This window comes from Lactuca serriola, chromosome 3 (genome assembly GCF_051521515.1).
Source record: "Lactuca serriola cultivar US96UC23 chromosome 3, Lser_US96UC23_V15, whole genome shotgun sequence".
Taxonomy (NCBI): Eukaryota; Viridiplantae; Streptophyta; class Magnoliopsida; order Asterales; family Asteraceae; genus Lactuca; species Lactuca serriola.
Genome location: NC_136410.1, coordinates 35,025,575 through 35,040,683, shown reverse-complemented (window position 1 = coordinate 35,040,683; position 15,109 = coordinate 35,025,575). Strand labels below are relative to the sequence as shown.

The following is a 15,109-nucleotide window of genomic DNA, read 5'->3' as shown; positions in this document are numbered from 1 at the left end:
GCATCATAACCTCGACTTGCCTTCAATAATCCCATAATGAAGTCCATCGAGATCTCATCCCACTTGCCTTCTGGAATCTGAAGAGACTATGTATGCCTGTATGGAGCCTGATGCTCAAACTTGACTTGAGTACAAGTTAAACACTCATACATAAACTTGGCGACCACCAACTTCATACCAGGCCACCAATAAAATTGCTTCAAATCTCGATATGTCTTTTTACTCTCATGATGAATGGAATACTTAGACTTATGCACTTCCTCTAAAATTATCTTCCGAGAATCTGCAAAAGCAGGGACCCAAACTCTATTTGTAACACCTCAAATTTCAAGACAAATTTTTTTATTTTTAATTCTCAAAATATTACTCATAAATTCAAGTCTTCACATAAATTGTAAGTTATTATCAAAACAACATCAGAGTATCCTAAAATCCTCAAATCTTCATAAGCCGACAGATGTGTACAATCATGCCTCCACCTTTCCGGAATCTACAGAAATACCTGAAACACATTTAAATCAACATTGTAAGCACGAAACTTAGTGAGTTCCCCAAAATACCACATACACAAATAATAAGCCTCTCGTGGCTAAATCTCGATAAGGACCCCCCGGTCATGTGACTCAGTGAAGACCCTCTGGTACCACGTCTCAGTGTAGACCCTCCGGTAATAGCTCAACATATATACAGAACCGAATAACAGCATAAGTCGCAAAGACAGAATGCATAATAACACATAAAGCAGATAAGAACCTCTGGTCAGTAATACAAATAAGACACTCCGGTCAGTAATATAAATAAGACCCTCCGGTCAACAACATACATAAGACCCTCTGGTCAATAACACAAATAAGACCCTCCGGTCATGCATGAATTACCACACATGTAAGTATAGTAAGAAGACTCACCTCAACCGCTACGCGAGAATCCTACACTATTGTTGTTGTTGCGTATTGGCTCCCGAACTGAGCAAAACAACCCAACACCATAATCAGTAACTAAACAAGGCTAAAACCCAACACTAGGTCCAAGGATGGCTCAACTAACCAGGCCCACTAATGACCAAACCCATTGGGCCCACCAAGGCCCAAAACCAAAAGATCCACAAAGGTCCACTAACGGCCTAATTTTCCAAATTGGGCCCAAACCCTTATTTGGGCCTTACCCTAAGCCTACTACTTAACCCTAAACCAAACACACCTTCTCAGATAGCCCAACAAGGCACCAAGCAACCAAGCCCAAACTAAAGCCTAATTACACAAACCCACTCAGGCAGAGTACACGGGGCATACAAGCATGTATGCACAGCGTACTCGCTTGGAGGCTTGTACGATGCACGTACCTGCTTGTACGCCCAACGTACTTACTTTATCCAGCCCAAACTCTATTTCCACTTAATCTATTAAGACAAAGCTTCCCAAACCACAAATCTGACCTCATTGAGCTGCAATACCACGTAAAGTTGCCAACTTTATGTCCACAAGTGACTAAATGAGACTCTTAAGCTAGAAAGGGACTTAATGAGTGACTTAATACATACATGGCCCCATAAAACACATAAAGCTTGCATCTTTATGCTCAAAGATGCCAAAACCAACTCAAATCTAAAAGGATGAACTTTCAAACAACCTAGCTCATCCATTAACTCAAAAAGAAGGCCAAAATCACAATAAGCAAGCAATGAGGAGATCTATTCATACACAAGGCAAGATTGAAACTTGATACCTCAAATGGCTTCTCCACAAGCTGATGATTCTAGATCCAAGGTCATTTCACCAAGCCAAGCAACTTCAAACTCCTCTTCTTCCTTCCCAAAAGCATAAAAGAGCACCAAATCCTTTTAAGAGCTCCATAACACCATCAAGAAGCTTCAAGATCAGATTAGGGTTTTGAGAGGGTGGAGGCTAACTTAGAAATGAAGAAAAATGAACAACATTATGCTTATATTGTAACGATCCAATTTTCACGTCCAAAAATTTCATTTTTGATTAAGTGATTTGCAAAACATTTGTAACAAAATATCAACCAATCATATCATTTCATAAAAACATGTCTCGTGTCTGAAAACTGAATCATAAAAACATAATAATGCCAGAGTACACATCCCAGAATAACTCATAGTGCGGAAAGCAATATGTGTATGATGTGTCGCTACCACGCCAGCTCCTTCCCTTTCGCTGAAGAGGTACCTGAAACCAAAACTGTAACTGTAAGCACGAAGCTTAGTGACTTCCCCCATCGTACTGCATACCATACAATAATATAGCATACATACTGTCGGGCAATTCTGGGGTGCCCGACCTATCCGGTACGGCCATTCTGGGGTGCCGACCTACCCGTGTCAAGCCATTCTGGGGTGCTGACCTACCCATGTCAAGTCATTCTGGGGTGCTGACCTACCCGTCGGTCCTAACAACCGACCCTCGGGGACTACTCCACCCCCTACTGCTACTATCACATATATCATAACATAAACATACTATCAGACATATCTGGGGTGTCCGAACTACCCTTCAGTCCTAACAACCGAAGTTGGGGACTATTCCCCTCCTACTACCGTTATCACATATAACATATCATGCCAGCATATAAACATATAATCACATACTGTCAGACATATCTGGGGTACCTGACCTACCCTTCGGTCCTAACAACCGAACTCTACTACTATCACATATAACATATCATGCCAGCATAAAACATATCAGGTAGTAACAAACCTAGATGATATCACAAAGACAATCATCTAACATACAACTCCTACTGGTGGGCCGGCATTGTGGTCGTAGACCCACCGCTACTTGAAGGTAACTCACCTCGTAGTAGCTGCTGATCTGTGTGGGAATCCTCTGACTGCTGCCGCTGCTGCTTCAGAAATCCTCCGGCTATAATTCCCACAAAACACTTAGTCATACACTGCTAATTGTTTTTAGGGTAAAATGACCATTTTACCCCTGACCAAGTCAAAGTCAAAGTCAACTTCCAGTTGACCTGAATCGCCGAGTTGCTTAGCCAACTCGCCGAGTCCCTATCCTTCCATTTGTCCTTATACCCGTCTCTACTCGTCGAGTTAGGCGATGACTCGACGAGTTTTCTTTCTAATTGAACATCGACTGAACCTTCATCCGACTCGCTGAGTTGTATGAATAACTCATCGAGTTCATCTTCAATTGATACATAGGTCCTGTCCTTGACTCGCCGAGTTGTATGAAAAACTCGTCGAGTTCATCTTCATCCTTACGAAGATTGCCTTGGACTCGCCGAGTCTGATCATGCACTCGCCGAGTCCCATGAATTTCCAGAACAATGGCTTAGTCCAGAACGTTGGGTCACTCCCCGGGACTCCCTAAAACCTTTCCACACTCAATTGGGTCCTTTTGACCCTCAACTGATATGGGACAAAACCTTGGACTCGCCGAGTCCAAGAATGGACTCGTCGAGTCGGCCACATCCTCTCACTAAATCTTCGATTTCTTATGTACAGCCCCTGATCAAAAGATAGATCTATGCTTCTACAATCGATCTAGCACATAAAGTTACAACCTTTATGTGCTTGCATGGGACTTTGAGCTCAAAAGGTCCTAAAACAGGCTTTTACAATGCATGGGGCCTTCTTTGAGTGCAAAAGCCACTCCTTTCTGCCTTGTAACCCCTTTAAGGACCTAGATCTGAAACATCAACCCCTAACCATGCTTGCAATCTTGGTTGGTGACCAAAATGGATTAGAAAATCCCTAAAACTCCACAAAATGGGATCTATCAAAAGAACAAACAAGGTATAGACTTTATACCTTCTGTAGACTGCAAATGATGCTCAAAATCGGACCCTTCTAGCCTCTTCTTGATCCTTCAAGCTTTTCCTTCCTTCCTTGGATCACAAAGCACCAAAATCACTCTAAATGCCTTAGATTGCTTCAATAACGGCTAGGGTTTGCTATGGGGGTCTTCTAGGAGCAAATGGGACGAAGGAGGCCGAGTTAAGGTGTTTAAATAGGGTGCAAACCCTCGGGTTAGGGTTTTTGTCCAAACAGGGCCTACTCGCCGAGTTCGGGACCCGACTCGTCGAGTCCACTGCTTAAACCCCGCGTCTCATCCCGCTTCTACTCGGCAAGTTGGTCCTTCAACTCGCCGAGTCCAAGGCCAAAATGCAAAATAGTTTAAAGAATTAATAAAAGAATACGTACCAAGAACCAAGTGCTACATATATAGGGTACAATACTCGATATTAGGGTTTTTAACTTCCTCTTGTACGCCCAACGTACCTCCTCGTACGCCCAGCATACGAGGTCTCGCACCCCGACCCACTCTTCTCTGTATGCTAAGCGTACACTCCTTTATGCATGGTGTATATCTCTTAGTGTTAGTACGCCCATCGTACTAAGGTCTTCCTCCAAACCCTAATTTAATCTGAAAGCCATAACTTCTTTGATACAACTCCAACTCCCACCATCCTTATACCCATGAAAAGGTATCGAGAAGCCCTACACTATTATCAATTCATACCAGCCATAAGATATTTTGAACGAACATCTACTTCCCATAAAAGCCCAACTGATAAATTACCGAAATACCCCTTTAGCTCCACATCACAACCGAATACCTAGTTCATCCAATACATCACCCACCTCTAAATGAGCTCTAAAACTAACTTCTTTAATGATTCTAACCTTTCTAATACCCAATCCTTGATCACCATTCCGAAATGAAAACAACTTGAAACAGGATGTTACACTATTCTTGAATGTCTTCAAACCTCGTTCATTCTCTCTGAGCTCTAAGTTTTTCTACAAGTTTTCTTCCTTGACATTCACAGGGTTCATCACTTCTACTTGATCGACTCTAATATACTCCAAAAAAGTGGATACTAACTCAATTCTTATAGATCTTCCTCTAATACGAACTTCACGCTTAAAGCATCCACTACAACATTTGCCTTTCCCGCATGATAAATTATCTCATATTCATAATCACTGATCAACTCAAGCCATCATCTCTGCCTCATATTTGAATCCTTTTGCAAGAACACATGATGAATACTTTTGTGGTCAATGTACAACTTGCATTACGTATCGTACACATAATGCTTCCGAATCTTTAAAGTAAAAACTATAGCTGACAACTCTAAATCATGCACCGAATATCTCATCTCGTCCTTTTTCAATTTTTGGGAATGATAGGTAATCACTTTACCACATTGCATCAAAACACGTCCGAGATCTTTCATTGAAACATCACTATAGATGACAAAATCTTTTGCCCCATCTAGCAATGCTAACAATAGGACTTCACATACTTTATTCTTTAAAATCACAAACAATTGCAAAAATCATCCCTCATATTTATTTTTTATGCATAGGAATAAAACATGACTATTTTGGTATATTTATGGATTAAAACCGAGCCCCTAAGGATCGACCTTGTTTGCCACTATTACTATTATTTTTAAATAATATAAGTGCAAATAGGATTTATTTGTTTGATGGATTCGACACCTATCATACCTCCCGGAACTGGGAACCCGTCAGTCCTAGATTTAGAAACCTCACTCTAGAACTGGTGATCATCCGATTTTCGTACCTACCACTAGTCTCTGACTAGGAACACCATAAAAACATGCGGAAAGAATACTTAACATATAAATGTGTTGGCGAGACCTGAATGGAAATTAATTGGTCGCATACCAATATACCATATTAACCCAAGCATTCATTTAGCTCAACAGCCCTTCCATCCACTGACTACAAAGCCTTCCCTCGATCTGCCTAACCATTAACTATATTCGAGCTTACCCCTAATCTGATAACCAATAATTACACCTGCCATATCATAGATGAAATCCATGTGGGTCCGTGACATGTTGTGACATTATCCAATCAATGGAATGAGAAGCTCATTGTTCCCCACCGTTCTTGCTAGATTCTCATACCCGGCCTAACTCATCCCATATAATGTTATGGCCAAATCATAGACTTACCATTCTTTTACGCCTGACTACTACCTAGGGAACTCTACGGTTACCCCACGTTCTCAAAACATTTCCTCAATTGCAATGAACTTAATACGATCCGGATCTTCCGACCGAGATAATCCAAATCCTTGGCCTTTGATTCCCTTATTATGCTCAAAACCAACTATTCTCTTGTCCTTAGACACAAATTCCAAGATAATCTACATTTGAAATTATTACCGATATTTCCAAGCGGTTCTCCCCCACTTGGAATTAGTCATTCTCTAATGATTTCAAGAATTTTACTACTCACTCACAATCCATAGCATCCGGATCCTAAGCTTTTCAGATGGATCACCATTCATACAACCTTCTCAAAGAAATTTCCAGCTTTAATAACCGAACCGATCCTACAATTGCTCACTTAATGAACCCCAAACTTTGAATGCCATAAAAACCAAGGTTAGACTGACTCCTTCTCACCCTACCATCCTTAATTGATATTCAGTCCGAGCAACACACACTCTTCTTTACTCTATTTTATTGTCCTAGAAGGGACAACCGGCTATAGTGAGATCTTGTCTAGAATCCTCCGACGTAAGAACTGCATGCACAACCCCGAGAGCAGGAATTTTTTACAACTCACCCTACACCCGCTTCGGATCAATCTCCCAATCATCTTTATCATAAAAGATCTCAATAGTCTTGAATACCAAAAATCCAACGAACTTTGTAACTTCCTTCGGCTTGTCATGCAAAACCCATCAAAATCAATTTGGCTATTGATCCTCCGACCTTGTGGAATCTGATCCACCGAGCAGAATGTGCAGTTCTCTCCCACTCAGAGCTTGCTCCCTTAATGGCAGACATTAATTATCCACATCGCAACCCAAAAAATGGTTCGTTTAGATGCTCGCGGTATACAAAATGACATATGACAATTCCTGAATAGTAACTAGCAATCGTGAGGAAATCCCAAACCCTGAATGGGTATGTCAGAAGCCTTCCCAACATTATATCTTCCAACCCTTAACGAACGGCCCTCCTACTTTATGATGCACAGAGCATCTCGAAAGTTGAATCACTGACCCATTAAGGCCTATAGATGCATAATAATTCTAACATGCTACTACATGAATGGCTATCCACTCAAAATTAAAATGAGGATCAAAATTTCATACCTGTGATTTCTTGCGTTTCATCCTTGACCTCCTTTCGGACTATGGACATCTGGGCTTGTACTCCCTCTGCTACCCATGTAGGACAGTCGGGTTTGAGATGAAACGGTTGTTGATATTGGAAACACATCTGATCCTTCTTACAATTACGAAAGACATGCCCTCGCTATCCACACTTATAGCATTTGAACTTGTGACAAGCAAACCCATGGGTTCACCTACATTTCCCGCATATATCATAGCTCCCTTGAATTTGAGTACCCATGTTAGCAGCCTCGAACTCTTCGTCAATAGTTGAATGAGCCCTCATTTTCTTTCTGAGTTATGTCCCCATATCATGATCTCCCCCAGTATTCATCTCAGTAGTCCCTCTCATAGTCTACAAAGTTGATGTTCGCTCCTCGAACTTGGCAATTAGCCTGCCAATGGTCCGATCCACGATACCAGACAATTCTTCCTACAATATCTGTGAAACCTTGACAATAATCATCTCATGTATCTGATCAACAGTCAACCCTGACCTATCCCAACCAACAGCTCTAAATCCTAAACCGGATCCCTTTTGTGAAGAGACTACCCCTCGGTTCTATGACTTCCTTGCAACGCGTATGGGTCTAGTGCTTTCAGTAGTGTGGGCCCATACTACCTTCCACTCCTACCCGTATTTGTCTCAAGGATCATCACGACCACCTAAAACAAATACAACAACTAGGATACGCATACATCCTATCCTTACTCTCTCGATAGTGACTAAACATTCTAGAACTGACATGCTACATCCAAACTCACTCATAATGATATTACCCAACACTTGCTAAAAAGCGCATCATGAGCACTACATACTCCCTAAGCTATCCTAGGATCCACACCTCACCCTACTATCAACTGTCGAACGACCCCCATTGGTTCCAGTTAACTACTTCATGAATGCAGTCACATGCAACATAACTTAAATAATTTTATATTAAAATATTCAACCTACAACAGTTGGACTCAGACAAGAGTTATGCAATAGGACCAAATCCTTCACTCTAAAATTATTTAAACCATGTAGTATGCGACTTATCGTATTCAAGTAGTAGTCAATTCACACCCGAAAGATTCCTACAACAATAAGCAAGAAACTCCCTAGGAATAAGGCATCATACATCAGAAAATTCTATCATGCAATTCCTAAAGATCTCTACCCTACAACTAGCATGTTGTTCTACCATATCATAACAAATAATAGTGTGGGTAACTTGGGATATACTTCCTTGCTTCGGTTGATCGTACACATTTCATCATTCCTTAGTTACTTTTGCAAACAATATTTGAAAACCATTTTTTTATTTTGAAAACTTTTACAGATCCTTAGTTTGAGTTTAGATTCACATGAATGTTCATCCAATTCTCTTAAACCAGGGCTCTGATACCAACTTGTAACATCCCAAAAATCAGAGAAATTTAAAATTTTCAAAAACAACCCATTTCATCCATAAAATGTTTAGAAAACCATTGTTTCAAAAGTATTATTCAAAATTAGAGTATCCGGACCGCCTTGCAGGGCCTACAGCCTATCCGGACCGCCCTAGGTATTTTGGCCTTCAGCACAAAGCAGGACCGCCTCAACCAAACCACAATGTCGACATATGTAACAGGTAAACATAAACACAGAACCAACAAATACATATAATCATAAAGATCAACTAATCATTCATATCCTAGCATAGCACTATCATATAACCAGAATACATAATCTAGTGAGCCATCATTGGTGCCTTCAACCAACAAGTATAGTGTGGAAAACTCAACTTTCAGTCCCACGAGTAGTAAAAAGTACATAGCACTGAGTACAACTCCAACAACGACTCTACCGATCAGCTAAACGAAACCGCTGACCCATGCTTAGCTAATAATCCCAAAATACCTAAAATGCCCAAACTACCCTTATGCCAACCTTGGTCAAAAGTTTAAAGTCAACAACCCAGCCGAGTACGTTGGTCGTACTCAGCTGTACGCAGGGCGTACACCTCTTGACCAAGAAGTCGGGGATTTGATCGCTTACGTGCAGCATACCATTTGGTACACCCATCGTACATACCTCATCACCTCAAATTCTTATTAGGAGCTTAATACATCAAGTCCTTACGTCCAGGTCCAGATCTAAGCTCAAAATATCATCATAAGTGAAAGTTTCCAACTTTATGACTTTGCATGGCTAAAAGTGCTTAATACTAACAAACCCTAACTTCTTAATCCATTAGGACATCCTAGCACATGCATGGGGAAGAGCTAAGAACCAAGATCATATTTTTATGCTTCTAGACATCTTACAACTTCTGAAAGTACAACTTATACGGGATGGAGCATGCCATACTCATAAAGGTCAAGACTTGGGACCAAAATGCTTCAAGAATCAAGAGCTAACAAGATCTAAAGAAATGCAAGTCAAGTTCAGAAATTTATACCTCCTAGAGGTTGCAAGGTAAGTGAAGGTTCTAGATCCAAAGCTTCTTCAAGCTTCCAAGGTGATTCTACTTCTTTCCTTCTCCTTCAAGGTCACTAAAATGCACACCAAAGGTCAAGAATGCTTAAACAAGGGTCTAGGGTTTGCTAAGGTCGAGTGAAGTGGTGGAGGTTGATGAGAGAAGAGACTTGGAGGCCACAAAGATGTTTAAATAGGTTCCAAACCCTAAAAATTGGGGTTTAGGATCCTACCACATATGCCTAGCGTATGATATGTACGCCCAATGTACGTGTCCCACGCCTATTATTTACAAAAATGCCACTAAGGGCCATTTTGCAACATTTCTCACATACAAGGGCTAAAATGCAATAATCTTCATACTTAGGGTTAAATTTTGGAATTATCTCAACACAGGATGTTAAACAGTGAGGATTTTGGAAAAAATGCCTACTTCGGAAATTCATAAAGTGATGATTAGAGAATTTGTATCGTGAATAGGGGTTTATGAACATAAAGATTTGCTATATTGGAGGGTAATGAGTGTGGGTAACATGTGAGGATTCTGAAATATGTGGCAATTTTATGTCAAATGTGGGAATTCAAAATGTGTTTGCTAAGTTCCTACTAGTTACCAATGTGTTCGTGATTAAAGAGATGTTAGTTTGGTTGGAGATTTCTAGACTTCCATTGTGTGCTTGGAACTCAAGCATTTTTAAGAAGGTTGCCTTGTTGTGGGGTAATATTTTATTTTCGGATGACGATGAGTTAAATAATCTTGCAGTTGGAAATATGTGTATCAAAATGGGAGTCATGGCTTTTATACAAGAAAAAGTGATGGTAGGAATATTGTTAACAAAGTGATGATAAATTTCATGATTCATCCGATAATAGTAGTAGTGAAGGTCATGGAGGTCCTAGTGAATTTGATAAGGTGGTTCCAAATACATTTAATGATCTTGACGGAGAAGAGGTGGTTGATGAAATGTAAGTAATGTTGGTAACATAGAAAAATGTGAAAGTGGTGATAGTTTTCAAAAAGCAAAAAGGAGTGAAAGTGTAGAATTAATCTGGTCACCAAAATCTCTTCCGACTATAAATTTATACCTTCTTTCATCAAAATGGATGAAAGAATCTAAATATTATTCCAGAGTTTGGTGGATACCACATTTCTTAGGCTGGAAGGAGTGGTAACACTCCTAGTACCTTGTCACGTCAGTTTTTTTAATGTCACTTCATTTTTCTCCATTTAACACCTAATCTTAGCATTTAGTAGAGAGTAGTAACACTCCTAGCACTCCATTTTTTTCTTTTTCTAATTTAATTAAATTATTTTATATTAATACACAAACATTTTTTATGTACAAATATTGAACAAAGATTTTTTTTAAACCACAAACAACTAATATAATATTAATTATATTTTTTAAAACACAAACATTTCATATTAAATTAAAAAATTACAATAAATTAAAACTTAAAATACCTAGAAACACGGTTTAATAATTCAAACCACGGCAAACATGACTTAACACCAACAGACACGACTTAATACGTAGAAACACGACTTAATACATAAAAAAACACACTTCATAAAAAATACTAAAGAAACGAGTCTTCCTTTGAATCTGGCCTTCCAATTCGTCTTCCGGTTGCATATTTAGATCAAGATTGTCCATCGTCCAAAGATGATCGGTCAAATGGTAGTGAAGATCGGTATGGATTACTACACCGTTGATTATCATCATTCTTTGTAGCCATTCTTGATTAGCATATTTTAGTATTTGTGTCTCTGAGATTATTTCATTCTCGTCATACACACATATCGTGTTTCATTCGTGTTGGTTTGACTTCGGCTCTTGAAATGACTCTTCAACGAGTCCCTCATCGGAAGAATCGGTTGACTCGTCGAGTAGGCAGCGTGGTTGGCATTGAAAACTACTTTAGGGTTGAGGTTGAGAAAAGAATTGAGTTTCTTGAACCGTCTCAAACGGATCAAGATCCAAATTTGGACGAGGTAGTGGTTGAGATTGGTTGTGGTAAAAATGCATGGGCTGAGGAGTACAGATTGAATGGAAACATTTGTGGAGCCATAGAGGGAAAGTATAATAAGCTAGCGGGTAAGTGAATGAGTTGATCATATGAAAGTCAATAACATTGTGGTGATGAAAGGTTTGTGTATGGAAGGTTTGGTGACCGAGTGTTTTGAGGTGGAAGGTTTAGTGATGGAATGTTTGAAGATTTCTTTTTGTTGGTTCTTTGGACTTTTTTGCGGTTGAGATGAAGATGTTTTTCTTTGATGAATTAAGAGAGTTTGTGAGGAAAATAATGATATTTTGTTGTGTATGTGAAATGTTTAGAGTGCGGTTTGATTTTATAGTATTTGAATTATAGATGAGGGTGTGGTTGAAAGTTAAATGGATTAGGTTGAAATGTATATAAATATTTTTTTAGTTAAAATGTATATAAATGTTTTTTTTAATTAAATGTATCTAGATGTTTGGTGGAAAATGAGGAGGGAGTGGTTGGAATATAAAGTTGTTGAATGAATTCTATCAAAGGGAAGCGGGAGCAGTGTTCAAGGCCATCTAGCAAGTGTAACAAGATTGGTAGTGACTCTCACTCCTTTCAATCTTATACTCTATAAAAGGGAAGATCAATCGACCACATAAACGGGTAGACCCTCTTGGTTATTAGGTTCGAAATGATAAATTTTAGAGAGCTCGTCGACTTTGTTTTAATTACAAACTTTTTATAATTTTATATAATCTTACAAAAACATCGATTTTTTTTTTCATAAATATCCCTGAATAATTTTTACTAACGCGAAAGTTAGACCACAAAAAATGAGCTTTCATACATGTTTTAAGTACTCAAATCATCTAATCTGGCTATCTTTGCTTCCAATGTAATAAGTTATTCCATCTCTCCTTACCAAGAATACAGCTTAAGCGCTCTCTCTCTCTCTCTCTCATATCTTCTTCCACATCATTTTTCCGCATAGCTTATGGTTTCTTCAACATTAATTCGAGCTTTTCTCACACTCCATGCATTCAGCTCAGAAATCACCACAGTTTCAGTTCCATTGTTGAAGGCAAACAAGTGCGCTTCTTCTCCAATGGCCAATGTCGGGTAAACCCTAGCCGTAATGCAAGTCTTTCCCCCTCCTCCAAAGCTCTCAACAATCGAGTGATCTATCTGTAAAAACCCCACATCCAACCAAACTACATTACACCTAATGTTGAACATACACAAAACAACGAAATAAGTAGGTTTAATTACGCACCAAGGTTCTGAGTGAAATTTCATCTTGTTGAGGATCTATGTCCACAAATGCTCCATAACTTGTTTTGTCGATTCCATTCCTCGTAGAAGACCTGAGATACATATATGTAGTTTTTGAATAGGTTAAATCTTTGTTTACTATTTGAATATTTTCAACAACAAAAACTTACCGGCTTTGATCACTACACATTAACACAACATATCGTCCCTTCTTTTGAAAAACCCTAAAAAAAATTGCAGTTAGTTCGGACAAGTCGTTAGAAGCCAAAGCTAACAGCCCAAACGGCCCAATTTTGCCTTTCTTTGATGCATCCTGTTCGCTGCAGATAAGCTGCGGGTCAACCCAACTCGGATCCATTTCTTCAGTCTCTTCCAAATTAGTCAATTCGAACGAAATCTTCACATCAGCCTTTTCAAGTTTCGAACAATAAATTATTAACCAAAATGGAAGCATTTATGCCTGAGAAAGACTTTTATTTTATGGCTTATATATAATATACCTGAGAAGCAGTTATGCCCAGAACTTTATGTAAAGAACCACCTTCAAGCACAACCTTCGTATTTTGATAACTAACTTCATCTTCATGCAACATTTCGATTTCATCGATAGGCCATTGTACTAGCTGCTTCTGGTTTTGATCCAACCAAACACTCCTTGGAAATGACTGCATCAAAGTTATAAACGAATTTATAATCTTATAAAAAGTAGAAATGTATTAAGAACGAAATAAATCTTGGATAATTAATTACATGAAGTCCGGACCATCCTTTTGCGATGTCATCTGCTTCAGAATCAGACTCGTTCACCCACGCCATCAAGATTCTTCGATCCTTCACAGGGTCAAAGAACGACTTTGAAGCATAATACTTTCCATAATCATACCTCAAAGTATTAAGCGTTAATTCATTTTGAGGAACATAGTTTTCTTTCGCAGGACTGTAATTCCCGATCATGTAGTAGTCTGTTGCATAATCAAATAATCCCACTTTCAACACATGCTTTACTCTCGAATTCATAACAGATGTATCGACCCCCTTCGTGCTATCAACCCACACCGGAAAGAAATCAGGGCATTCCCATATTCCGGTTCCTGGAACTGTAAGAAGCGGGGAATCGTATTTACTCCAATTAACAAAATCCTCAGATTGGTAAAGAAACGCGATTCCGGTCTTATCTTTCTGACTTCCGACAAGTATTCTCCATTTTCCGTCGTCTGCAAGCCAAGCGGTGGTGGGGTCTCTGAAGTCATCGTGTTGAATCCCTTCCGGAAGGTTTATGACTGGATTGCCGGTGTATTTGACCCATTCTTGAAGATACGGATCAGATAGGTTTTTTGGGAAGGCTAAGTTCTGGACTTGGCGGTTTTCAGAGTCGATTCCGGTGTATAACATAGCAGGAATGTTTCCGGGGAGGATTGTGGCTGAACCGGACCAGCAACTGTTGATGTCGAAAGGTTCGGTTGGGGAAATGGCGAGGTCTAGAGGGATCCAGTTTATTAGGTCATGTGATATGGAATGTCCCCAATACATTTGATTCGAAAAGAGAGGACCAAATGGATTCTGTTGATAGAACATGTGGTATACTCCATTGTAGTACATTGGTCCTGGATGCATATGCATTTACCATAAGCAAAGAGTCAACGTGCTTTCCAACATAATATGTGTTCGATTGTAAACAAATCATAATCTAATTGTTAAAAGCACCCACTGGAAATTACTCAAAGTCAGTAATTTGCAACAAAACTAAAATGTTTTGAAACCTAATTGATGCAATAAACAGAGGACCAACGAACCAAAAATTGAATTTCGAGAGTTACGTACCATTAGGATCTGCGCCATTGAATCATCCAGCAATCAATGGGGAGACAAGTTCACCGTCACATATGGATGGAGGCGTTGTGATAGTTAGAACACGTACAGAATGAAGGGGAAAGCTGAAGAGGAAAACGAAGTCAAAATGAAGAAGAAAGACTCACCGTTCATCCAGTTTTGGGGAGGCTGGAAGTGAAACGCCGTTCGATAAGGCTGCTCCGATGAAGAAGCAAGCCGATATTCCGACGTACTACTGCTGGACCGAACATGATCGAAGTGAAGCACCAGAAATATTGCGAAAAAAATGGCACTTCTCCTCATCACTAGCAGATGCTTGGTGTTTCCAGATTAAGATCGGAGGATGATAACGAGATTATTCCCTCTTTTGGTCAACATATCTTATTATTATTATTTTTTCTTTATAATATTTATGACACTGATT

The 15,109-nt window shown here is 39.4% G+C and overlaps 1 protein-coding gene across 2 annotated transcripts; it reads right to left on the bottom strand.

The window, feature by feature from the left end:
- Positions 1-12,402: 12,402 nt before the first annotated feature.
- On the bottom strand, positions 12,403-15,109 carry LOC145091861 (fructan 6-exohydrolase-like). Of its 2 annotated transcripts, XM_079029680.1 has the most exons (7): positions 14,832-15,109; positions 14,677-14,685; positions 13,606-14,459; positions 13,356-13,520; positions 13,026-13,264; positions 12,857-12,947; positions 12,403-12,768 (listed from the first exon to the last, which is right to left on the bottom strand). In XM_079029680.1, exons 1-7 carry the CDS (start codon positions 14,986-14,988, stop codon positions 12,559-12,561), a joined length of 1,725 nt encoding a protein of 574 aa, XP_078885806.1. In that variant the 5' UTR covers positions 14,989-15,109; the 3' UTR covers positions 12,403-12,558. The 2 variants fall into 2 exon arrangements, with proteins under 2 accessions (XP_078885806.1, XP_078885807.1); XM_079029681.1 differs by lacking the exon at positions 14,677-14,685.

Bases quoted from the DNA above. Each gene is read 5' to 3' on its own strand.
- LOC145091861 (XM_079029680.1), bottom strand. From the start codon at position 14,988: ATGAGGAGAAGTGCCATTTTTTTCGCAATATTTCTGGTGCTTCACTTC. The intron at 13,265-13,355 runs GTATATTATATA...AAACTTGAAAAG, and splicing joins TGGGCATAACTGCTTCTCAG to GCTGATGTGAAGATTTCGTT. The intron at 12,769-12,856 runs GTGCGTAATTAA...GGGTTTTTACAG, and splicing joins AAATTTCACTCAGAACCTTG to ATAGATCACTCGATTGTTGA.